This window comes from Onychostruthus taczanowskii, unplaced genomic scaffold (genome assembly GCF_017590055.1).
Source record: "Onychostruthus taczanowskii isolate IOZ18803 unplaced genomic scaffold, ASM1759005v1 scaffold67, whole genome shotgun sequence".
Classification (NCBI taxonomy): Eukaryota; Metazoa; Chordata; class Aves; order Passeriformes; family Passeridae; genus Onychostruthus; species Onychostruthus taczanowskii.
Window position 1 is genome coordinate 5728387 of NW_024504455.1, and position 26378 is coordinate 5754764.

General features: G+C 40.2%; 1 protein-coding gene across 1 annotated transcript in view; it reads right to left on the reverse strand.

Annotated features, from left to right (window-relative positions):
* The window catches only part of CADM2 (cell adhesion molecule 2), a 575572-nt gene extending 550130 nt beyond the window's left edge, over window positions 1-25442 (reverse strand). The window contains exon 1 of the mRNA XM_041420933.1: window positions 25245-25442. Within this exon, the coding sequence (XP_041276867.1) occupies window positions 25245-25305 (61 nt within the window). The 5' untranslated portion in view covers window positions 25306-25442. The remainder of the gene's footprint in view (window positions 1-25244) is intronic.
* Window positions 25443-26378: the final 936 nt, after the last annotated feature.

A 26378-nucleotide genomic window follows, 5' to 3' on the forward strand; every position in this document is an offset into this window, starting at 1 on the left:
AGTTCTTTCCATTTAGTTTCCCAAAGTAACAGCCTTGGAGATATAAACACACACTTGTCAGGACAACTTCTCCAGTGTGAATGTCAATTCTGCAAAACGTAACTCTGTATGCAGCAAAGATTAAAAAACAGTTTTTCAGGGTCGAGAGAGATTTCAGGGCAAAAAGCTGCATTTACCTCATCTGAATGTACAATAAAAAATAGAAATCCATTAACACAGCAAGAAGATCCACAATGCATCACTTTTCAGTAGACTTGACTAATCTACACTCCATTTCTTATAGCTGCATATTCTCCATTTTACTGAAGAAATGAATGGCAGATTAGACAGAACCATGTTTAGATTCTCATTGTAACAGAATAAAAAGAAAAGGTTGGTCAAACTGCAGAAATAATAACAACAAAGTAAGAAAAATTACCACAGAAATAAGTTGCTAGGATACAGCACACTAATGTGAAATCAGATACAACAATTAAAGTAAAACTATACTTTCTGGATGTAAGAACAAAACCATGTATTAGTCTAAGCCAAGTAATTAAATGGAATCTTGAAAATAGAAGTGAATGGAAGAAAGCAACTCAAAATGCTACACAGTCAATTTCATATCAAAATCTGGAAAGGTGAATTGATACACAATTACAGACACCAATTTGACAGTAGCAAGATCAGAGACCACTTCTGTCCTTAACCATCAACATGATCTTCTGTTTTGGCAAGTTGTGGTTTAAAAATTTTCTCAGTGCTGCTGTGATAGCACAGAATAGTGAAAGCCAAGTATTAAAACCACAAAAAAAAAAAAAAAAAAAAAAAAAAAGCAAACAAACAAAACCCCAAACAAATAAACAAAACCCCGAAAACACTAAAAGAAGAGATCTAACTACTTGGGAAGTGGGTCAAAAAAATTGGTTTGCACAGAAAACTCAAGACTCCACAGTGTCCCTGTTAGTTAGTTTTTATCTGCTTAAATACTACATCTGCTAGGAAGAAATTCCTCAGAAGAGTGAAAATAATTAAGCGACCCAAACAAATAAATAAAAAAACCCCAATGAAAATAAAGGACGTTTTGATATACAGAATTTGCCTCAAACTTGTAGATAAAATGAGCACATCAGCCTAAAGCAATGATTTTTCTGGACTGTACTAACATCAGATTGCCTCTGTATGAATAGGCAAATAGTTCTGCCCACATTTCACCAAATCAAATTTTACAAATTCAGCCACAATGATGAGAATCAGTGCATATCCTAGCATGCAAGAGTAAGTTTTCGACACGTTTCTTTAGGCACCTCTGATTTCTTAGGTTATGTAAATGCTGACCTCTCTGTCCCAGGCTTGCAAGTTCCAGATATGCACTAACTTAAATTTACTTATCTCTCTTTTGTATTTTATTTGACCAACTGACAGCAGGTTGAAGCACTTTTTAAGATGACTCAGAAAACCATGAAAGCTTAATAAAACTCCAATACATAAAAGCTTAATGTCCAAAAAGATCGTCTATAACCACTGGGGCCCAGCAACAAAGCTAAAAGTGTTTATTACCAAAGCTAATAGTGTTCATTGTCAATATACTGAATACATTTGTCCTTACAAATATGGAGTATATTCTGACATAAAACTACTCTGCTGTAGCAGTTTTACTATGTAAAAAACACCGTTCTCAAAAGACAATTTGAGAGTTTTGGAACCAAGTAAGCACAGATATTAAAATTGGGCTATTTCATAAATAAAACTCTCCAAGCCTTGCATTACAGCCCAGTAATGTGCTGGCACATGGAGCTGACAACAGATGCAGCAGAAGGAGCATTGACACTTTCAGCATCAAAACACCTATCTGCAAGGCCACCATGGGGAAGGACAGGGCCTTGGAGCTGCAGCTGAATTCCAGATAATCCATACAACTCCTTACATCAGGGACTGATGGCAGAGAACTTCTGACTTCATAAAACTTATGAACCTGCTGAATCCTGATGCCCTGAAACTGAATATTTCAATTATTTCTATGCAGGACCTTAAAGATAGTAAGCATTTTCAAGGATGCTGGCATGTGGCTGATTTAGAGATTCTGACAACAGACCACGGCAAGAAGAAGCTCTAAGCAGAATCTGTCACTCTTCCTTTTCTCCAGCCACAAGTCACTCAAATTTGCTACTCCCCAATACCTGTTATATTACAAAAGCCTCTTCAATGCTGCACACGTCTAATCCTTGCATGCAACATCCTCCCTGCCCAACAGCGTGCTCTGCTTCAATTTGCCATTGAATCAGGCAGTTCTTGCAACCCAAGACAACTTGTTGGCTTGTTTATGTCCAACAGATGGGCCATAAACTTGGAGACAGCTAAAAGAAGAAATAAACCTGGCAAAATAGTTCTCATAAGCCAGGGGGAAGCTGCATTCACAGAAGGATACACGAAGATTCCCTCTGTCCCCTCCCAAATATCACACTGATAAATGAGGGAAAAATCAGTGACAGGAGTTTGCTCTGTCTTCTACTGTTGTATTTTTCACTTTCACTTAAATGATTTAAGATATGCAAAAAAGGAAGGAGAGGGCTCTGGGCTTTGGATGTTTTGGGGTTTTTTTAACTTTTAAAATGGACAATTTCAGACAGGCTGCAAGGACGGATAACTAAAGAGAATTCTTAGCTCATGCAAAAGCCAGACGTGAAGATGAGAAAAGAGCTAGACAGAAACTCTTCCTGATTTTTGCAGGATGACTGTGTTTGCTGCACAGTTTAGAACAACATAAGGGCTCAGAATCTTATATAAATACATATTTAGACAATCTATTTCTATACATACATTAATGAAACAATAATATTGGTTTGTTTTATATATTGTATTCTTTCTAATTAATACAATATCCATATTTGAAACTTTTTTTAACTCAGTCATATTTGGCACACTACCAAAGTCTCAATTCAACTATACTTCTAATTTATGTTGAATTTTTTTGCAATGTGTGGAACAGTCTAAACAATACAATTCAAAATAAATAAAAAATAAGGACATACAGACATATAAACTTTTAGTGTTTCTAGTTAGGATACACTTTAGAAGTTAATTCACAAGTGAAACAAACTCTATGATGCTGTCAAGCTTGAAAATGTTGGCAGCTGTAAAACTGTTCTACCAGGAAAACAGACGTTTTAGGATGTCCTAAATTTGGAGCAAAACCATCAGTGTCCCAGAAGCATCTCCAAGTGCAAAGACACACACTCACAGGACAGCAGCAGGCTGGCTGTGTCCTGAACTCCAAAGTCAGGGATTAAACTTCCAGGATTATCTGGTGATGTCGCTACATCATCAGAACAAAGGAGATATCATCACCTTTGTGTGTGTTCTTGCTTGAATGACTTTAATGCTGCTGACAACAGTGTGAGAACACACAAATGGAGCAGGGTTCTAAGCACAGTGCCTGAGAGATTTGTTTTGCTTTTCTCTAAAGAGGCCCGTGGCCATTTCTTTCTCCTCCTCCTCGTTATATTCCACAGAGCCTGGTCTCCCCACCACACCCTCCTGCAGCTTCTCTTCCCTCTTGCTCTCATCCCGTCCTGCTGCCATATCCTCTTCCATTTTCCTCTACTGCAGGCACCATCATGTTTCCTCTTCCCAACACCCCCTCTCCCACCCTTCCCAAGCCCCCAAAAGCAGCTGTGCCACCCTCCTTCCCCCTGCCCCAGCTGCATATGGGCAAGTGGAGGATCCAAGGGACAGAGATGGAGGATCCAACGGACAGAGATGGAGCAAGCTGCTCCCTCTGGATAGCTCTGTGTTCCTCAGAGCTGCCAGGCACACAAAGGATGCCAGCAGGAAAATCCCCACCAGGGCACAGGGCCAAACCCAAGAGCTGAGCACGGCTGTGTGCTCCACCCATCACCCTGAAACAGCTTCTGGGAGACACGGCAGCTGAAGATGCTGACTAACAGTGCCATCCAAGCGATCTGTAATTTTCAGAGTATTTAGAGCATATCTAACAGCTTTAAGTCGCAGAACAAATGCATCCTGGCAAAGTCAGAAATGATGAAAAATTTGGTCACTCTCCCAAGCAAAAATGTTTAGAAACAATGGGGGAGGATGGCAATTTTTCTGGCAACTGATGCTGTGAAAATAAACAACGAATCAGTCTTTTAATTTGTCATCCCCAGTTTAATAATTTAAATAAGTTAAGTGACTTCTTAAATGTGCACCTGGATTTAGTAAGATTTTAGCATGTGCCCTTTGTGGTAAACACAGCAAATAATGACAACTTTGAGCCTTTTTTAGCTATTGCTTCCTCATCTGCTCCAACAGTAAAGTGAACCTTTGAAAAGAGTGTAGTGAAAATAGATCAGTTAGCTGATCCTATTGGTTTTTCTTTCTTCAGTAACTATGATGGGAATAAATCTTTAACCATTGTCTTGGTGCTTACTGCAAGAACTGAATTTTAAATTGACTTGTAAACAAACATGAATCTGTGTGAATATCACATGATGAGCAGATCTCATAAGGCAGCCATTCGGGTGTCTCACTTGTCTTAGGCACCTGCAGCTTCTGATGAAACACTTCAAAAGATTTGCTGTAATAGGCTCTGCAGAGGAAGCACTTTAGGAGTGTGACTAAGCAAAGCAGAAACAGAAGACTGTTCCTGAATACCTATTAAATTAAATGTTCAATAACATGCCTGCAAAATATTCTAAAGAATTTACATATGTATGCACACTTCATTTCTGTATGCTACAGAAGATGCACAAGCACTTAAGAGTTATTTAAGTTACTTTAGTCCACTACCTGCTTTCTAAAAGTTACTTTTAATGAACCATCATGAACTTTTAGGGGAAGAAATGTAAGCCAAAAAAACTTCAGGCTTGGTCACATTACATGAAACAGCCATGAATAAAGAGATTCAAAGACATATTTTCCTTTTCAAGAAGAGTGAAAATGAAAAAAGTTTAATTCAATATACCACACATTCCTAACCACACACAAATATATGTACCAGATTAATGCAATTTCTGTCATAAGACGCTTTTATAAATTTAAAACTCAACTTTTTTTACACAAAGTACAGATAGTCAAGAATCAATTTCAGAACTATATGTACTAAGAATCAATGAACTCTTGTTAAATGAATGAAATGCCAAAATAATATTTCAGGTTAAGAGCTTTGGTTTCGTAAAAAGATTAAAATTATACTAAGCAGTGATTTCTCTATTCTACTGTGAAATAACTTTACATGATATTCCAAAGCCATAATTTTGCAGGTCTGCAAAAGCCATATTTAAAAATATTATTCAAAGGCAGAAGTTTATACATGTTTATACATGTTTTTACATGTTTATAGTTAATTGAAGAGTAAAAATAAAATGCAAACTGTTTTCTCTCTTTTGTGACTTCAACCCCCAGAAGAACTTTGCAAGTCCTGTAGAAAAGCTTCCTTTTCAAATTCAGTCTCTTTTGACTGCTTGGTGGGTTTGGTCTGTCAGCAGATACCACTAGAAATTAATACATTTTCAACTCTACAGATATACATTCAAAAACATTGAGTACCAGTACTGGGAATACAGAAATCTGATTGAGAAGGGATTTATTTGTTGGGGTTTTTTGCCACAAAGCATCAACTAGACTTCATATTATCTCACACGTTGCTTTGTCAAGAAGCTAAATCAGAGGCCAGAATACATAACCTTGGACTGCACAACTAGAAAAACATTTCTGATGAACTAGAACAAAAACTATCAAACTTTTCATTTCAGAAAGACAAAATGAAGACTTGAAGCATCTACAATTAAATGCAGCAAATACTCAGAGTCAGCACTTTCACAAGAGTTTCTCTGGAAAGACAATCATAATCCATGGGCAGAAACCCAAACACCTATTGAGAAGCTTCTGACTTTAATGAATAGACAGCTACAACAAGAGACCTCTTTGATCAATTTTCACCTAAACCTGTTGAATACATTACAAAAAATGAAATCATAAAAATGAAACAAGGCAAGAATAAAATAATGCTTACAAGGAGGATGAAAAGAACAGTTTACAAGTAAGGTCTTGCGACAAAAATGTAAGGAAGATTGAAGAAGGAAAAATATTTCCATCTGTATATTTTTTTTTAAATGCAATATGAATTAAACTTTGATTTGAAAGTAAATTTCAAGTTGTGTATCAGAAGACAAATATTTATATAGTGTGATAATTACAATGTTGGTCACATAAATTAAAAAAAAAAAACAACCTATCATTTTTTAACACAAATAGAAGGTAGGAACCAAATATTCTCAGATCTTCCTAAGACAATAAATATCTCATATATGAAATGGAAATCAAACTCCACTAGCTTCTGCTTATTTCTGGAGAACCTAAGCTTGATCTTTGGATAAAATTAATTTAACATTCCCATAAGCAACAATTACCAAATAGGTAGGACTGTGCTAATTGAATTGATTGATGATACACTCGGTAGAACTATCACTGTAGAGAAAAAGCACAATTTAACATCTAAAAAAATTTCATGACTTAAAATACTGGACCAATACAGCAGTCCAAAATGAGAAATGGTAGCTATTCATTCCTCCTGCATGATATAGAGAGTTTCCTGTTTCAAGTTTCTGGTTTAAGACTTGGAAGCACAAAAAAAAAAAAAAAAAAAAAAAAAAAAAAAGTGTGTTCCAAATATTACAGTTCCTGTAAATGACAAGCAGAGTAACCCAGCAGCAGTGGACATTAAAAATATGGAAGGATTAGTAACAATAAATTCCTAATCTTATTTATAAATGAATCCTTGGTTCATAAAAGGGACTATAGCATGTGGCAGCTTAGAATAGCAGAAAAGTGCTAATATTTATTCTGAAAACTATTAGAATAGGCTCTGTTCATAGCAGGATATTCACCCTCTGGATTGAGGCTAGTCAAGCACACAGCATTTGGATTAGAAGCATGAGATGCTTGTCACTATATAAAAACTGAATTGAGGAAGTCACTCAAGCTGCTCTTCTGAAATCAGGCACAGGAAGAACCAACCACAGGAACAAAAATATCATTATTGAAGAGATGCCACAGAGAGAAAAAAAAAGAAGGTGAATAAATGAGATAATATGAATTTGCACAATATTTTTGTAAGAAAAATCAATTTATAAGCATTGGTATTTAATACCATTACACTGATATTTAATGTTTCACCCTGAAAATTATTTTATTCTTTTATTACAGAAAGTATTCAAAGCTGAAGCATGTTCAAGACATGTAACTTAATTTTAATGAAGAACTTAGAACACATTTTAAGTTGAAATTTGATTAGGACTGAACTGTGTAGCGAGGCTGAACCAGCTACACGTGGCAGGGATCTTTGTCCACATCTGAAATTGTGTTATTTCCCTGTAGTTTACAGCAGGCAGTCCACCCTTCATGCCTCAAATCACATGTCCTGTTTCTCTCCCTTCTACCTTATCATTGTACATCAGTCCTATCCCTCCTTTCTATCCAGCATTTCAGAACTCTCTGCATTTCCCCATTTCCTGGCTCACCATAACATCCTACCAAAGCTGCTGTGTGAATCCAGCTTTGTGCTGCCCAGGAGAGACAAAACCAACCCAAGCCTGGATTCCATCTGAAGCCTCTTCCACATGACTACACCGGTGTCTCCCAGCCTTGCAAATCCTGCCTGGATGCTTCCCCCACCTAAATGTGCACACTCAGACCTGTAGGTGATTTGAGATTAGCCTTGAAACTCCAGGATCAGCGAGGTGGTGCCCACAGAAGATCATGTTTGGCAGCTCCCCTCACTCCAGCCTATGGAAGCCAATAATAAAAACAACACATCTGCCTCAGAAAATTTAGTGGATGCGCTTCACATGCACAATGAAATTCATGTTCTCATGTTTTTTAGATGTATCACCTTTTATTCTTGCTAGTAAATAGCTTAATCTTCTACAGGAGAATTACTGCTTAACAAAAAACCCTCAAAGAAAGAAAGAAAGCGTTCATTAAACCACATTCAGTGTGGAGCTAGAGGTATTTTGAGTGACCTGGTGTGGGAAATTTCAGGTTCTTTTCATGAAAGAGGAGGTTGCATTAACACTTATATTTGTTACCATTTCAGATTACTTTTTTAGGGTTAATAAACTCAACTGCTTGCAAAATAAGCAAAAAGCTTAAAAGCACTGAAAGCATTTGTATTTCCATTTGTTCAGCTTCTCTTGGAGTCTAAGAAATTCACAACCTCAAAATATGAACTCCTGCAGCTAAAAACAGCAAAAAATTTAACCAAAACTAACAGAATAGTTGCATTTAAGGAATGGCAAGTGGACACTCATCCGTTTCATAGAAATTAATTGTGTCTCCTCAGTGAAGAGCATCTGTTTCACGAAAGTAGGACAAAGGCTGGAATGTAGCACAGCCTTTCACATCCAGCATTAACCAGATGACCCACAATGACCTGGAACAGCAGAATTCTGACCCTGTTGAGCAAGCCAGTACCAGCTCTTCCATAACTCAGCTGCATTGACATCAACACTTAAAAATAATAAAAAATAGTACACATTTTTGATGTGGCTTCTATTTACAGAGAGCAAAAACACACATTTTGGTGGGATGTTGTCACATTTCACTTTCAGAACATTTCAGTTATTGCAAGTAAGTTGTCTTTTGTTTTGGGCAGCTTTCTCATCAGAATCCAACTCAGGCATGGATATTTAATTTATTAGCTTTGAATGCAGTGCAAATCAAGTGATTATATATATACATATATATATATATATATATATGATTACATAGAGTTAAACTTATTCTAGATGTTTATGCACAAATATAGTTACAATTATAGTTAAAACATATTAAATAAATACAATGTCTATACCATGTATTTTTTCTTAAATAATAGAAAATGAAACCTGACTTTTTTCCAAACTTCTGAACATGAATTTCTACTGACCACAGCGGGTGTGGCATTTTTAAGTGGACTACATCTCACACAAAACTCTGGATTTCAAGATGCATTTTTAGCAGTCTACACCAAGACTGATGACTAGATCCGGTTTAGTACAGTGCTAGGACGAGATGATACTAAAAACTCTCGCTGAGAAGAATGGGACATGTATTAACAAAAAGTTAAATGGTTGTGTTTGCAAAGAGAAGAGTAAGGAAAACCAATGTACTGAAAATGAATTACACAAGGCTAATTAGCCCAGCCACAGCCCCATGATGTTTCCAGCTCAAGGACTTCTTTGGAGAACTCCTCTTTCAGCCCCTTACCCTTGCTATAAGCTGCTGAACTGTAGCTGCTCATGGAGTAAGACAGGCTCAACTCAAAGGGTTAGTGCAGAAAGAAGAGCTCAGTTTACTTGGTACTTTGTTTGTCATGGCATTTTGTGATGAGAAAGCCCCAAAAATGAAGATTTTCAAAGATACTTGCCAGCAGTGCCAGCAACAAGACAAAAGGTTTAATGAACCAACAGTGAAAAAATTAGCCAACACTTTAGGTGGCTGAATGCCTCACTTATTATATCACTTTTCTGAACAAATTTTAGTATTTACACAATCTCAGAAGACTATTTGGTGGGGTGGGGGAAGAGTTTTTGATTTGCTGAGATCATCAGGCAACTTAAAAGCACGTACAAGTGCAGACTGCAGAACAGCGGTACTTATCTAACAAATCCACTCTGGGATGCAGCTGCTGACAAATAGGCATAGATAAAATGGTCCTGTTATATGCATGAGGTTTCTACATGGCAATTACTTAAAATTTACAGCTTATACACTCAGCAAGTTGAAAAAAATGCCAACACACTTGTGGGACTGAATGACTTTTCGCATGCTGTGACTGCACCTTTGAATTTTCACAGAGCAGACACATGGGCATGTCTACAATTCCTACTGTAAAAAATCATAGAGAACACACAAATTACAGTAAAAAAAATCACCTTGATATTATCTGAGAACTGATACCTATTACTTATGTGTTTCGCAATGAAAATGAACAGAATCCCAAATAACACAGTCCCGCAGAGATGAAAACCACAATAATCTTTGCTTCAGCTTAAACAACTTGTTTCATGAAAGAAGAGCTGGACTTCAGAATTTTATTGGTACTTTTAAGTGTTGTTGGTAAGTTTCATGAACACTTCAAATTCTTCAGGGACGTGGAGAGACAGAAGGGTGGCTGGCAAAAAGAAACACCAAAAAAAATTTCTTTTCTCGGTGCTTGGAATATTTTCATAGAGTCAGATACATAACTGAATTAGGTTCATCAAATATCATGCAATAATTGCCCTATCTTCTTGATCACTTATTTTCAGTATGGATATAAACAGATGTACACAAATAATTCTTTGCCTATCTGATAATTTCCATTTAATTCTGCTATGTTTGCAATGTTATGCACAGATAGAGGTTTTCAAGATTAATTAATCATGACAAATACTATGAAACAACTCTCAAAAAAACTGTATCACTATCATGATACTAGCCTGAGTAGCCTTTGAACTCAGTTTAGTTAGTGTTAATTTTAAAAAGTTAAATTCAAAGTTTCTGAGATCCCACTATCAGAAAAAAAGAGAAAGCACTGTTTACTCTAAATATTAATTACTTCCTCTAAATCCCATACTTGTAAGAAAGACTTCAGGTTAAATTCTCTTTATTTACATATCTGTTTAGTTTTCATCTGAGCTCTGAAGTGTGAGCCGTCTAAAGGCGTGCTGAAGAAACAAACCAGTCACACCCTACACTGGAGTCATACTAGAGAGTCTTGCTTTGACTACATTTGAAATAAAACAATTACTGTAACTGTGGCAACTGAAACATTATGAAAACAAAGGGAAAGTACTACTAAATATCAGAAGAAAGTATATAAGATCTTAAAAGTGGTGCAGATGCAGCAAAAGCTGGGATGTTGTACAAAACGAGGTAGTTCTCTATTGCCCCCTTCTTACAACCCTTCCATAGATACCATGGAAGTTAAGTTTGATGTAGTTGTCTATTTTACTAAATCAGACATTAATGTTTAGTGTTACCACATTATCCTTACTCAAATCCAAACAAAAGAAAGAGAAAAAAAACCAACAAACACCAAAATAAAAATAAAAAAAAGCACTCTGGTAACAGGTGACAATGGGCCCCTCATGCTTTTGGCCCAAAACATGCAGCAATTTCATGTTTATTCAGAATTATTTTTCAGCTGATTTAATAAATTTAAAATATCAAGACTTATGGCAACTGCCATAAGAACAAAACAGAACAAAAATGTAAAAGCTTAGACAATGGAGAAAGAATATATAAAGTCACAGATTAAAGGAGAAGAAAACCTGAAAGTGGAATACAAAACCTAAATCAAAGAATGTTGGAAAAAATAATATAATTTTCTCACAAATAGGAATGCCAAGTATTGTATGGCTCCTTTACATTGTGGCATTTTCCTGGATTAGAAAAGTAACCTTATATATGGTGTCATCTTGCACTTCAGGTATGAATTATTCATTGCAATGTAAGCCAAGGGAAAAAACCTACTGTGCCAATCTAAATGATTTCAAACAGAAGTTACTTAAAACTCAGTACCTTGTTCAGATCTCTCCCCATACTGGTAACACTCACTAGGGGGGGAAAACAAAAAAAAGAACTTAGTATTATTTCAATGTACTAAGAAAGCAAATCTGAGCTTTAGTGATCACAGAACCACAGAAACAGAGAATGGCCTGGGTTGGAAGGGACTTGAAAGATCATTTATTTCCAACCTCCCTGCCATGGGCAAGGACACCTTTCATGCTTTTGGAATCAATGTGAATCCCAGAACCTAAAAAGAACAAAAGAAATAAAGACCATTTTAATCATATTTCCTCTGTTTTGAAACAATAATATCCCTCTCCCTTCCTCAGATCTAAGGATCAAGGAGCATCTATTTTTTAAAAGTTATTTTGGAGTGTTGCAGAATGTTGTAGAAATCACAGGATACTTTCACTGCACCTGGTTTAAATTAGATTCTTAAATAGCATCTGCAACTTAGAAAAATCAGTGAAACAGCAGCAGCTCTGGTTCTAACACCTCACTCCTTCACATGCTCATGCTTAGCTGCTTTGAAAGGAGTGGGCTGGTGCAGAAAGATATATAAGTGGTCCTTCATTTATTTATTGACAGCCCACCTCCAACACAGTACATAAATGATCAATTTTAGTGGTTTTGAATCACAGCACTTGAAAAGAATTAACTATTTATAATAAATTCTCTCTCTTTCCAGTCAAATATTTCTCTAAGAGATCACTTGCACATAGAATGACTTGATTCAGTGGTCCAACACTTGTTGAGAAAAAGAGGAATATACTGTAAAAATTAAGTACTTGCAATAATTTTGAGTATGTGCTGATCTGCAGGCCAAACTATGGGCTGTGGGAGAAGGTAGAAACTTCTGAAGGTAGCTGGTTTGATAAATTTAAATTTACAATATGCATTCAGAAATCTTCTGCACACTTGTACCCAATTATAGTTAGGAACACTAAATCTATTAACACACCCCTTTTAAAAGTAAATAGTCTGCTAACCCATGCAAATTGGACCACTATCTCTGAGATGCAATTCTGCAATACACAAGTGCTAAGAACTAAAGTAACTCTGGCAGTGACTTTTTATTAGTAGTTTTTAACGGTAAAAATTAAAACAAAAAACACTGTACAAAGTCCATTACCACACAGAGCATAATAAATGTGACTTCTGCTTCAAGGCTAAGAGTATTTGCTTGTCAGGAATAAAAAGGGATTTTTAAAAAATTCTTTGTGAATTGGAGTTGTTTTGGCTTTCTTCCCTATTTCCAGAAATAAATTGAAACATCTTTTGTTGCTTTTCGAACATTGGAATAGCTACTTTGATGACACTAAAATCTCACAAAAATCAACATAAAATGAATTGTTGATTTTAACATTGGTAGATATGAATTTCCAATTGTATGGGTATTATTTGAATATTTAACTAAATCTCTAATTTGTGTTAAGTAAAAGCATTTTTGATTGTTTATAATTAAGCATAAAGTACAAACCCAACTTTCTGTTTGAGATTCCAGCACTATAGAAGGAATAGAGGAAACAAATTCCATGAAAAAAAGAGTTTTCACACGCCTCCATTAACAGCTGCAGCTTATTTTTCAAGTATAAGTAATTACATACTTAGAGCAAACACATTTAAAACTCTGACCTAGCCAGAACACATTTTCATTTCTTTTTCAGTGCAGAAGTATATTTTCCCCTTATTTCTTTATCTTCCATCTGTTCTTTCACCGTTTGAGTTTAAGCAGTGGTCAATGAGAGGCACTCTCTACCGGAGTGCTACATACTGGAGTTGGAGTCTAATTAGACATTTATTATTCTGCTGCAACACTGAACACTAATAAAACAAATCTATCTTGCTCTTAGGCAGTTCATTATAATCTAGCTTCACTATTCCTATTGCAGCATTAATGGCATTGAGACAAGACAGTGATTAAAAATTTATATTTTTTGTAAATGGAATAAAACTTAATAAATTGGTTTTCTTGTTTAATTAATTGTGGTTTATATACTGCTACTACCGAATTACAACAAATTTCTTCCAGCAATTATTGATGATCTCATTGTGCTGTTAGCAAATTAGTCCCCAAGTGTTTAAGAAACCAACAGTGGAAAAGGATTAAAAAGGTTCACACATCTAAACAAGTTAAACTGATTAGAACAAATAATGCTAAATATAACACCAAGTACTGAATCTAAAAAGTTATTTGAATTAACTCCAAAGTCATTTGAACTGAAAATAAAAGGCAGTATATCAGCAGGCTGAATAAAACTACACCATTCATTCAATGCAAAAGTTCTTTTCCGTGAAGTAAAAAGTGTTGCATTGAGCCATTATTAGCTGTTAAAGTAGCATTCTCAATGAAATATGAAACAACCACTTCTTCTAATATTTAAGACAGCTAAATTAATTTTTGAAAAGTAGTAGCCTGGTGTTCTCAGTCCATACTTAAGAATTCAGCTAAGCAACAAAGATGAAAGAACAGCACCACCTAGTTCTCTATTTAAAAGTTTTCAAATATCATCATCCACTGATTTATTTTTGTAATCTAAATTCACATATGCGTGTGTATTCTGCAATAAAATCTGTCACACTGCCACAGGAAACAATACTAACAAGTTTGTCAGGAGTTATTAAAGCATCTGATATAGATGCTTTACAAGGCTATACTGTGAAAAAAAAAATCAAAAACAATTTGCACATGCAAGAATGGCAGAGACTTGCAATAATCCAAATCTTATTCTGAAGCACCAGAAACACTGGATGGATTGCTCATCTTTTCTTAATTCTACTCTTGGTACTATTTCCCTAATTTAGCCAAACACTGTGTTTGTATTGATTCCCCTGTACAATAGTCTGACACTTGATAGAGTTCCACATGTTCCAGATACAAAAAATATATTCATGACACAGACAGCCCCAGAGCCTCAGAAATGTGTTTAAAAAACTTTTGGCCAGTTGTTTCGTAGTTACTTCTCTATTCTGCAAGCAGCAGAAGCCTTTTAGAAATGGAGTAGATATTTCAGGTGTTAGCTGAACTGTAAGTTTTCATGTGAAAAATTCCCCTTTTAGAGGGGAATTGAATGAGTGCTGGATTGGGACAATCCAGAAGTTTACCAGGAGGCAAGAGCAGCACCCAAGAAACTGCCTACTCCTACTATTCAAACATCTTACCCAAATTGTAGTAGCGTGGCTGCCAGTGTTTAAATTTGACAAGCACGGTGCTACACATGCAGAGAAGTTATTCCATTTTTCTAGACATGCTAGATTCCTAAGTTCTCACTCAGATCAAGAGGACATAATAGCAGTGGAACAGTATTTCTGAAGATATCTTCTGTTTTGACATTGATATTCATAAGTCAACTCCAATTTCTCATACTCATATACATTTCACTGAATCTTTTCTGTAAGCCTCTTAATTCAAACAGAGTACAAGTGACATTGATACTTTGAGTATTCTGGGTCGCACTGCATTCTACAGTGAAATGGCTTGTCTTGTAACATTAGAGAGAAAATGGGAGTTAACTGCACCTACAAAGTGCTTTAGCTGCATTTGAATGAGATGCTCAAATCAAGCAATTGATTTCTCTTAACTCTGAATGAGGAAAATTAAATGGGGCTATGCTGAAATGCTCTCATGCAGTACATTTGTACCAATCTGCAGAAATTTCATCTCAGTTCCTGGTTTTCCTATGGTGACTTCAGAAGTATTTTCAGCTCTCATATTTACCCTGTCCTACTTATGCCTGTAGGAAGTCTTCCATGTTTTGCTGACACCAAAAAAATCAGATGAATGGACAAAAGAGACTGGAGCTTTATGACCACCCTTGTAAAAAGCATTTGAAACCAGTGTCCCTGGCAGGAGGCAGGCTCCAGTGCCAGGGACTGACTCCAGCTGGCTCTCCTCCTCACCTCTGTCAGTACACATTTGAGGAAGGCAGAGAAGTAGTGGGTAGAAAACACTAAGAATTAAAAATAAAACTAAACCAAACTCCCGCTAAAAAAAAAAAAAAAAAAAAAAAAAAAAAAAAAAAAATTCTAACCCTGCTATCACATCCATCTCAGGTAGTCTCTCCTCAAAGTAGGAAGAAGGATGTCCTCTCATAGCTTCTACAGAATGCACTTCCCCTAAAATCTTGACTTGTTTCATTCCATTTCCTGCAGAGGGGAAGAGGTGAAAAGTCCCTCTGCATCCTGCAAACCCGCAGTCATACAGGGCTTCTTCCAGCCTGATCTTCACTGATGTCTTGGTCCTTCACAGCAAAGGCTTCTGTGTTAACTCCAGAAGGGATGTTTCATTCCTAGAGAAAATGAGCTCTCCACATGCCCTGTGCTCCCTCCATCCACATCTCCATGTACCATCCATGAAGAACACCCAGGCGCTGTCCTGGCACAGCTCACTCCTTGCAGAATTGACACATCAATGTAAACAGATTAGACAGGATCCAAATTTGAGGTCTTTATCCTCACAATCTTAAGAAAGCAAATCCCTCATGCATACAGAGCAGGGCTACTGCTGTTTCCTCACCATAAACCTTGAAGCAGCAAGCAGAAGCAAAAAAGAGGAAGATTTTTGGGTTTCTTTTTTTTTTTTTTATTGGCAGGTATCCTGTGCAGACAAGGCCTAGAGGGAGATTATTCTGCATTTATCTGTGGCCAGCCAGTCACATATTTTGAAATTTACTTCTGGAGATATTTACTTTCTATAAAAAGTTCAACCAATTAAAAGGAAAAAAAAATCCTATGATATTAATTTTAAACAAAAATCTTTTCATTTGTTTACTTGAAATGATAAAGACTACTAGATTCTGTTTTCCTATTGGGATTTCTTGTATATTTCAGTTTGCAGCAGACATAGTCTAATGAACATTAAGTGCATCTGCACTTCCAAATCCTGTGGTACAGATATCACAGTAAATGAAGAATACCCTTCATAGCACATGTTCAACTGCCTTCTTTATCCAGATTTCCTGTTATTCCATTTTGCATCAGATCAGGAAGAAATTGTTCTTTTATAGAACAGAAGTATCACTTCTAACAGACAAAAGCAGATCTGTACAAAATCTGGCATAACTCTTTTACTCAAAATCCAAAGACAGCTTGGAAAATTCTACAACCCCACGGTTTTCAAGAACTCTTCTCCTCCCCCTGCCCCCAGACATTGCTTCCACAAAATGTATAAAAGCCGAATCTCTTAAACCAATGTTATATTCCAAGCTATTTTGAAATTACATTAATCTTATGTACTAAGCATGTGGCAGTCCCATAAATAAGTTTACAAGCCAGTGAGGTTTTTTATCTATCATAAATAAAAACAAATGGCCCATACATTTCTATTGATTATACGGTTTCCCAGTGGCTCCCAAATTCTCCATTCAGAATGCAGCAAAGCAGTAATAATTTATAATTTGCAAAACAAAGATGGCTTAGGAAACTGAAAACATTTTAATTTTATTCTGGTCTAATTCTAAATCTCAGGCTTATTTTATGGGGAAGGTACTGAAATTATGTGAGCTTAGGACTAATATTTAAGGAATTTATGAGATTTATTCACTCTAAGAACCAATTTTGCATTTTACACACCAAAAAGAAGCATTAACCAGAAGTTTGTAAACCACAAACTTTACATTTACTGAGGAGTGACATGCCACATACTTAACAAAAAATCCATATAATAAGAAGAATGGCAAATAGTCATTTTAACCCATACTTAAATTACTTATACCCTGCCTATGTTCAAAACCACACCATCTTGACTGTGTTTACATAAGGAGCAGTCAAGTTTTGCCGTAAGACATTAGCCTGAGGACTCCAGCCTTCAGAGAAAACACAGTGTTTAAAGGTAATTCACTGCTAATTTGGTTTTATACCAAGAGATGAGACAAACTTTTTTTAAATATACAATGTCCTGTCAATTATCTGACTTGATATTTAAGTTCTGAAAAGCTCCTCAGTGTTAGGTGTTACCATTTTTGCTACAATTGGTTTTAAGTTAAAATTCAAGGGCATCAGTTACTGAAGGCATCAGTAACATTATTAGAAACCTGCAATTGAAAAGTTAAATAACTGTAAAGTTAAGAGAAAACTCAATGCCAAGAAGATGCTTCACATGTAATTTCAGAAGTGGCATGTTAGCCACTTAAGGTATCCTCCAAAGACAAGAAGTTCTTTCATTCTCGCTATGATTATCTTAGTTGCTAACAAAAGAATTCATATAAATGGAATACTTCAATATGTTATACCATTTGATGACCTGTCACAGATTTGGGATACTTTGTTAATCCTTAATTAGTAATCAGTTTAGTGAGTAATATTTCTAATCACTGCATTTATTCGCCAATTTGCAAATGGCTGCAGTTCAATGTTTTTGTGTATCTGAAGACATAAAAAATCTCATTTGGTTGAAATAAATTCAAGAGCGAAAATAAGTGTTTTCGTTTATGAAATTAAGTCTTACTTTCTCTGTATAAACTGAGCAAATCAATGGAGAATTCTTCACTGTTCTTCAGTGTACCACAATAAAGCACCAACTAGCATGTCAAGATTTTAACTTCACATATAAAAACATATTGACAATCAGGGAAGAAGAAAAAAAAACCACTTTCAAAGGGATAAATATGAAATTAATTTGATGCCAGAACATACTTTTTACAATCTTTTAATTAAAATAAATTTGATTGCTTCTGCTTCAACTAGTACAGCTTTTCCCCTGGTTAGGGACTAACCAGAACAGCCTTTCTGCCTTACAGCATAGCAGGAATAAAAGCAGGTCAAGCTACACTGTTAATCCAGCAGATGTAGGTCAGTTTAGGATAAATATCTGAACAGACAGAAAATACCACAGTGCCCGTGCCTACTACAACTGCTGCTGTGAAGTAATTTGGTCTTACTCTCTTCAGAGCTGTCAGTCAGTGGCAGTTCTTGAATCTCCAATGCTGAACTTGGGAAAAAACAAGAGTTTTAAGACTCCAATGGGTCTGTACAGCTGCACTGCCTACTCAGCTTCTGCCAGAAGCAGCAGCAATAATGGAGTGCATCATATATTGATGATAAAGGTGTAACTGCATCTTCATAAGTGGTCACAGATATTTTTTGCATGTAGCAGCAGACTCTGGTTCCTTCACTTAACGTTTAGTAATTGAATTACCATGATTAGAACCGTTGTTTGATTAATACTGTGGCATATAAGAGGTTTAAAATATCACCAGGATATTTTTACCTCTAACGTAAGAAAACAATCTCTCCTGCACTATCCTTCCCAACAAACTGCTTACACAAAGATGATGATAGAGGGAATATCTATTCCCTAGAATAGATATTCTAGCTATTTAAACAACCTCCATACTGGATATGTGATGACACATGCTGTTTTACAAAAAACCTAAACCTTGCCAACCCCATTCACAAAACAAAGGGAAAGCTGTAGAGTGGTTCAGGAATGTATCTCCACACGAACAAAACTTATACAGCAAAATTTTCAGCTCTGAAAGAACTTTAGGGGTTTGAATGGAGGAACATACACTATAATTATTTTTTCTGAAACTGAAGAGCAGCTGCCTATGGACAGTTAATAATCTTTACTAGCTATTTAGAGAAAAAAAAAGGATAAATCTAAATTGAGTATTACAAACCAGAAAAAAAGATGAATGCATGAAGTCATAGTAATGTAAAACTATATTAAAATTGATTTGCTGCTACTTTAAATGCAAAAGTTATAAAAAGCACTCACAGCCTCCAAAAACCATTTGATTAAACTAGAAACCAGTAAACACAAGTCACTGTTGGGAGGAATTTGTCTTTCCCTCAAAAATCCTAAACTTGTCAAGACAGCAAAAGCATTCCTAAATAAGACTTACAAAGGTCCCAATGTCTCTATTTTGCAAATAAAATTATAGAAAAGGATGTAAGTATGATTTTTTTTCCCTCACATTTACAGATTAAAGGGAAAGGAGATGGGAAAACAGGTAGACAAACCACCTACATTGTTCACTAACCCCTCTGTAGCTGTTCTGAGTTCCACATGCTAACAAGTCCTACACACCAAATTCCAGCATTAAAGGAGAGCACTAGAAGAACAGCTACACAGCCCCCAGTGTTTTGTCCCTGAAATAAATGTTCTCTCCTTCTTTCAACCCCCTTAAGATGCTATTATGATAGTGGCTTATGCATTGATATTTAAAGCACCCATCCTGAGCTTAGTATGCATTAACATAAAAGAAACTGCAAACATTTGGGCTTTTTCTTTAATTTTCATTTATAAAATGAAGGGAAAAGATCCTGAAATAGGTTCAGAGGGAAAAAAAAGGGGAAAAAAAACAAAAAAAAACCCACAAAAACCAAAAACAAACAAAAAAAGAAACCCACAACATTAAGGACCCTTGCAAAGACACCCACATTCATTTCTGAAAATACTCAGTTCTTTCCAAAATGTTTCCATTATGTAGAAGGATAATTGCTCAAGGGCAAATTCCTGAGAGAAATAATGATTTTACAATTTATTCCTTGCCACTGGAACGTGATATTTGCCTTTCTTCCTTTCAAACACACCTCAAGAACTCCTTGGGAAGAAGGGATATGCTCATTTAGATCATACTTAATATCTATGCAATCCCAGAGGATACATACACTAAACTGTGTCTAATAGTTTTACCATTCTGCATTTGTTTTAGGATGTGTATTTTAAAAAGCATGTCAGGGGCAATCTCTCTACAGAAGATCCTGCATTGTTTTGAGAGGCCCAAACTTTTAGGAGTTTCTGCCTGCTGTTCAACTCAATTAAAACCAAATTGAAGTAATCCTTTCTCTTGGAGAAGGCATTAAGAGGACGATGACAACACCTCCCATTTATACATTTTTAAATGTAAGATGGAGAGGGAGTCACTGTTCTAGCTCAGTCAACCACATTCTGGTTGGTTATACTGCTGTTCTTTTTGGCAAGCACCTGATGTCCACGTCCATACCATACATAACTGCTGTTACCAGTTACTTAACCAACATTTGTAATGCACAGGAGAGAAAAAGGAAAAAAAAATCAAAAACACCTCAAAATCCAAGCTTCAATTTACATAGCAATATTAAGAGAATAACTCCTATTAAGAGAATAATTATTTGGTAGAAAGAGTAAGGGTAATCTCATTCAACACCTTTTGTCAATAGTAGGATCAGGCCAGAGGGATGAGAAAGCTAATTATAAGAGCTAAAGCTTCTGTAATAATAAACTATAACTTAGAGACATTTGTAGTACATTATCATGAAATTGCAACTGAAAAGTAAATTTGAAAGCAGAGGCAGATTCTCTGTTCTACATTTCTGAACTAAAAATTTTTAAAAAGAAGAACAAAACTAACAGGAAAGTAGACAAGAAAAAAGAAAAATGCATTTGCTTCAGCAGAGGTGCTTCTGTTGATCAGCACTTCCACGGAGTTACTTCTTTGGTGACAAACTTCAAAACTGTTTACTGTTGATTGCATGGGAGAAACTTGATAAACTGAGTGCCAGAGTGATAAATATTTGAGTGAGTAATCCCTATTCATGTACTCCACAGGGAAGTTGTGGGGCAGCATCAATGGGAATCTGGATTTTTTAGTTACTTCATGTTCTAAACCAGAACCACTATAGAATAACTAACAATAAAAAGTCATGAAGAAATCAAGCAAAATAATTCATAAAATATGAACTAGCCGAGAACCAAGCAGCTAATAAGCCTACCAAGCCCTCATTAAATTGATGGAAATCCTATAAAGACAGACACCATCAAGTAAAGTGAAAAATTTTATGTTTCAAATTGTGTCTAAAAGAGACTGTACTAAAACTACTGTCTTTTATTATGCAATTGTGTATGCCCTCACAGTACCTACAGAATTAAAACTCCATGCATTTGACTGGCTGTACACTGTATTAGCATATGAACACTTAGCTGTCAAGACAACCCCTGTGCAGGCAGCCTTGGGTTGCCAAGGTTTTGCTAACAGAAATCCAAGTGGAAATTCAAAACAAGATCTAAATACACAAGATATTGAGTAATGTGAAACAACTTCATCTTAAATCAGCTTAGGCGATCTCGTAAGTAGTCATATCCATGTTTGTCCAGGTTTGTTTGCAGGTTTTTTTATTCTGCTTGTAACAGATCCGGGCTAATGAAAAGAGTCTCACCCACAAGCAATTACCTGTCTTGGCTGATTTGTTGCATCAGTGGCCACAGTTTCTGACAAATTAAAGAGTCCCTACATAACTCTCATTAGTAGACAGGTTGCACACATTTGAAGTGTCTGAAGCAACCGCACTGAGAAGATTTGTCCAGTGTTGGCAAAATCTTGGAAATGGATCGTTTGCTCCCACACATGGCACTACCCAGTGCCTTCTCTGAGCCGAGCACATTAAGGCATTAGATGCCATTTGCATTATCACACAGCAGGGGGCTACAGCAGCTACAATTCCAGGATAATCCTAACCTGTATCCGTATCCTATGAATCCAGTAGAACTATTTTTATTGTAACAGTTTCTCACGTGGCGACTCTTGACAATAACGACCTTACCCGTCAGGTTGCATAAAAAAAGCACAGATGAAGCACTTGAGTTATTCTAAAAACATGCCCCCCGTACAACTGTTAAATTTTGTCTAAGACTACATTCGTGAAGTAAAAAGACAATCAGAACAGAAAGAAGAAAAAAAAAAAAAAAAGCAAGGCTGTCTGTAAACATAAATAACAGGTTAACCCCTCGGGACATCATTTATGTACTCCAGGCTCATTACAGCGCTCAAGTTAAGAACAGCAGCGCCAGAGATCCCACTATTTTCACAGCAAATGCTGGAGAAGGCAGAGCAGAGGAATACCATCCCTGAACTCAGCTGACAAACCGCTTCCCAGCTCCACATGTTATTACTCCCTCTCCCACCTCCGTGGCTCCCCTTTCACAGCAAGCAGCTGACACTGGGCTCTTTTACTTCTTGTTTGCCTCCTCTCTGAAGGGACTGCTTGCTGCTAATGCTATTCCATGCACAAGCTGAGAAGCATTATTCTATGTCCTCTTCCCTCAGCTGATGCTTCATCAATAGCCTGGACAGATTCCTTAAGCAAATCTCCCCACAGATCTTGCCAGAAAGGCAAACTTCCATACAGGACACATGTCAGCTTGACTCTTTGTCATCTTGTCTTTAATTAGGTTCAGTTTCACCATCAGAAACCATCAGTAATTACAGTTCAGGAGTGCTTCAGATCCTCAGGACAAAGACATTATTCCCATCAGAGCTGACAGAAAAACCTGCATGTCCCATGGCCCACAAACAAAAAATTGAAGGAATCTAATAAATCCATTGAGCCACTTCACAATACAGTTTGGGGAAGTAAATCAAGCCAAAGGAAAAACTACTTTTAAATGCAGCTATTAAGCTATCAACAAGAAATGTGTCTAATGGTAACTGTGTCTGCTACTTCTGTCAAAATAAATGGCAGAAACTAACAAAACAACATTTATGAAGTTGCACTTTAAGGTGGATTGAAGGGATTTGATATTCTGTTGGATACAGCTGCCACTGAGGACAGTCTATTGGAATATATTTATTCATCTCCTCCATTCTCCTTTACCTCAGGAAATAAGGGTTGGAGAAATTACTTCCTCTCACTTCTGCCTGAGTGTTACAGGTTCGTTACATCCCCTTGAAAGAACGCTCTGCTGAAGTGTGGTACACAGAGAGCCTAAGTATTTCTGATTGAAGTTTTAATCAGGAGCTGAAAAAATAATTGTGTGAGAAACTGAAGAGAGGGGAGATGTTTTACACATGCAGAGGGCAAGATGGATAATGTGTTAGGCATCACTTTTCCCCATCTGCAAGGACAGGCCCAATCTGGTTATTTTCACACAGTCACAGTCAGATTTTGCACTACACCCCATTTGTTTGCAACACGTTTTTTACCTGATGCAGTTCACAGAGTTACATTCTGCCTGGCACGCTCTCTAAACTGCAGTGAAAGACATCACTGTTTTTAATCACTGGTTTACTCTTAAAGCTGCGCTGCGCTGAATGCAGCTGATTGCATCTTAGGAAAGATCAAATCCTCCTCCTCCAGCAGCAACCCCGATTTTATTGGTGACAGAAAGTCAGTCCAGAGGCTTCCCACCCCCAGCTCCGTTGCAGGGCAATGAATTGACAATTCACAGGGAAATGTAAAAGGCAGAGAGGAGCCAGCCCCCAGGTGCAGCGCGCTGCACATGCCCCCATAAATAATCCTGTATAGCACCAACACAGCAGCTCCTTGTGCTGTGACGTACCGGGCAACCCATAAACATCGGGAAAGAATACAAATAATCCGCCCGACGGACCCGTCCTTCGCGGCTGCCCAGCGCACTCCCTTCCCCTCCCATTCCTTCTCGCGTCCTCGGCCGGGAACTTCCCCGCGAGGTGGAGCGGGGGCACTCGGGGGTGTCTGGGCGATGGGGATGGCAGGCGGTGAGGCTCCCGTGTTTCGGGAACCCGGGCTGCTGCCGGTGCCCCTGCTCCAGGCTGCCAGCCGCGGCTCCCTCCGGAGAGATCGCCCGACACATGACGCAGCCATGTGAAACGCGAAATATATTAAACTTGACGTGAAATGGCATGACGGAGGCGAGCGGGGCGGGGGGGGGAATAGAAGGAAAAAAAAAAAACCAAAACCTACAAGGCCACTTAGTTTAATCGACTCTTCGCTTCTCCTTCCCACACCGAAACACCCCGCACGCCGAGCGAGGGAAGGGCTGGGAGATGCCCCGCATCCTCCCGGAGGTCCGCCAGCGAGTTGCAGCGGAGTGGCTCCCGGCCCCCTCCGCACCCGCCGGGCCGGGGCCGCCGCCCGCTCCCGCCCGCCGCCTCGCACCGTGGGGTCCCCGCCGAGCGGGGTGGCCGGAGGGCCGCTCTGGGAGCGAGGGGACAAACTCCCGGCGGCAGCGCTGCTTAGCGGGCTTGGCTGTCGGCTCGGCTCCCGCCGGAGCGGGAGAGGTGTGCGGGAGGCTCCCCGCAGGCGGCCGCGGCGGGCGGTCACCTCGCAGCGCGTCGCGGGGCTTCCCTGCGCGGCGGCCGCTCCATCCCACTTGGCCGGATAACGGGAACGGCGGGGAGCGGCGGCGGGGAGCAGGGAGAGGGGAATACATCCAGTCTGGAAACTAGCTGCAGGATGAGCCGCCTGGAGCAGGATGGCGAAGGGATCCGCCGCTCAACCCCCGGCTCATCCGATTACCCTACGTGCACATTTGATGCCTCACACACAGACACGCACTCCCGGCGGCGGCGGCGCAGCGAGGCGCGGGCACCCCCCCATCCCGCCGCCCCCCGCCGGGGGGGCACGGCTGGAGCCCGCACGTTTCCCCGGGATGTTGTTGCAGCGCACACGCCGCTGCTGCGGCTGCACTCGCACTTTCGGGGGCACGTTCGCGGCGGGCGGGCGGGCGAGGAGGTGACGGCCAGTCGCGGGGCGGCTGCGGGGGTCGGCGAGCGGCTGGCGGCGGCGGGGTGAGGGGTAGGTGGGGAAGAAGCGAGGAGGGCGAAGGAGGGCGGGAAGGGTTAACAGCCGTGCGGCGCTTCAGCGCTGGATAGCGCTACCCGAGCGGGAGGCTGGGGGCGCACGGCGAGGGGGGAAAGCCGGGAGAGGGGAGAGGGAGGGAGAGGGTCAGGAGTGGGGCGGGGGGGAAATCTGGGATGCCCCGGGCCGCAGCGGTGCCCCCCCGGCGTCGCTCCCTCCCCGCGCGTGGGGCAGGGGTGGGGAGGAGGCGGTACCTTGTACGAGGATCCCGCAGAGGCTGTAGAAGCGCAGGAGCGCGCCGGGCTTCAGCCGCATCCTGGGGGCTCCCCTCGGGCTGGGTGGGCGCCAGGCACGCAGATCCGCAGCCTCCCGCCGCTCCGCTCTCCGGGCGCTTCCTTCCCCCCGCAGGAGCCGCCGCCGCCGCCGCCTCCGCCGCAGTGTCTCCCTCGCTGTATCCAGTGGGGTGAGGAGGAGGAGGAGGAGGAGGAGGACCAGGGTCGCGGGGGTGGATTGGGGAGGGAGCAGGAGGAGGAGGAGGAGGAGGAAAGAGCGGCTCTCTCCGCTGGCTCCGGCGCTGCTGGGCAGGTTCAGGTTCCCACCGCGGAGCGGTGCCAGGTGCCCCCGCTGGCTCCCCTTGCCCCTGCCGGCGTGTCCGTCCGCCCGTCCGCCTCTCCGCTCGCCTATGCCAGGCTGTCCCGTGCCGTGCCGCCGCGGGGCGGCGGAGGCGGGGGGGATGCGCAGGGGCTCCGATCCCGCTCTGCTCCCGCTCCGCTCCAGCCGCTTCCCGGCGCGAGACACAAGGGCAACCTCCGCTCGCCCCGCCCCTTCTGTGCCTGGCCCCGCCCCCTATCCCGCCCTCCAGCCACACCCCGACCCTCCCTGCGCCGCAGCCACGCCCCCACGGTCCATTTCGACACGCCCCCTCCGGTCAGGCCCCGCCCCTCACCCCGGGCCCGGCCCCTCGGGTGGGCGCGTGACTGGCGCGTGGCGCTGCCCAATGGCCGCAGCCCGGAGTGGCCCGGGCAGCCAATGAGGAGCCGCGTTACGAACCAAAGGGGCGAGCTCGGGGGCCGGGCCCGCCTCGCGCGCCTCAGAGTGACAGCCGCCCCGGGCCAATCGCGGGGAGCGACGGCCGCGCGGCGGCGCCGCAGCCAATGGGCGGCGAGAGCGGCGGGGGCGGGGCGGGAGCGGGCGCTGTCCAGGGCCGGTGCTGAAGCGGCGGCGGCGCCGGGCGGGAGCGCCGCGGGACGCGGGCCCGGCCCGGGGCTTGCCGGGGGCACGGCCCCTTCGGCCGGCCCTTCTCCTGAAACCCCTTCTCCTCCGTCTGCTCCTCCTCAGGAAAACAGCGGATGAAAGGAGGGCTGGCTGCGTCTCCGTGCTCGTGGGGA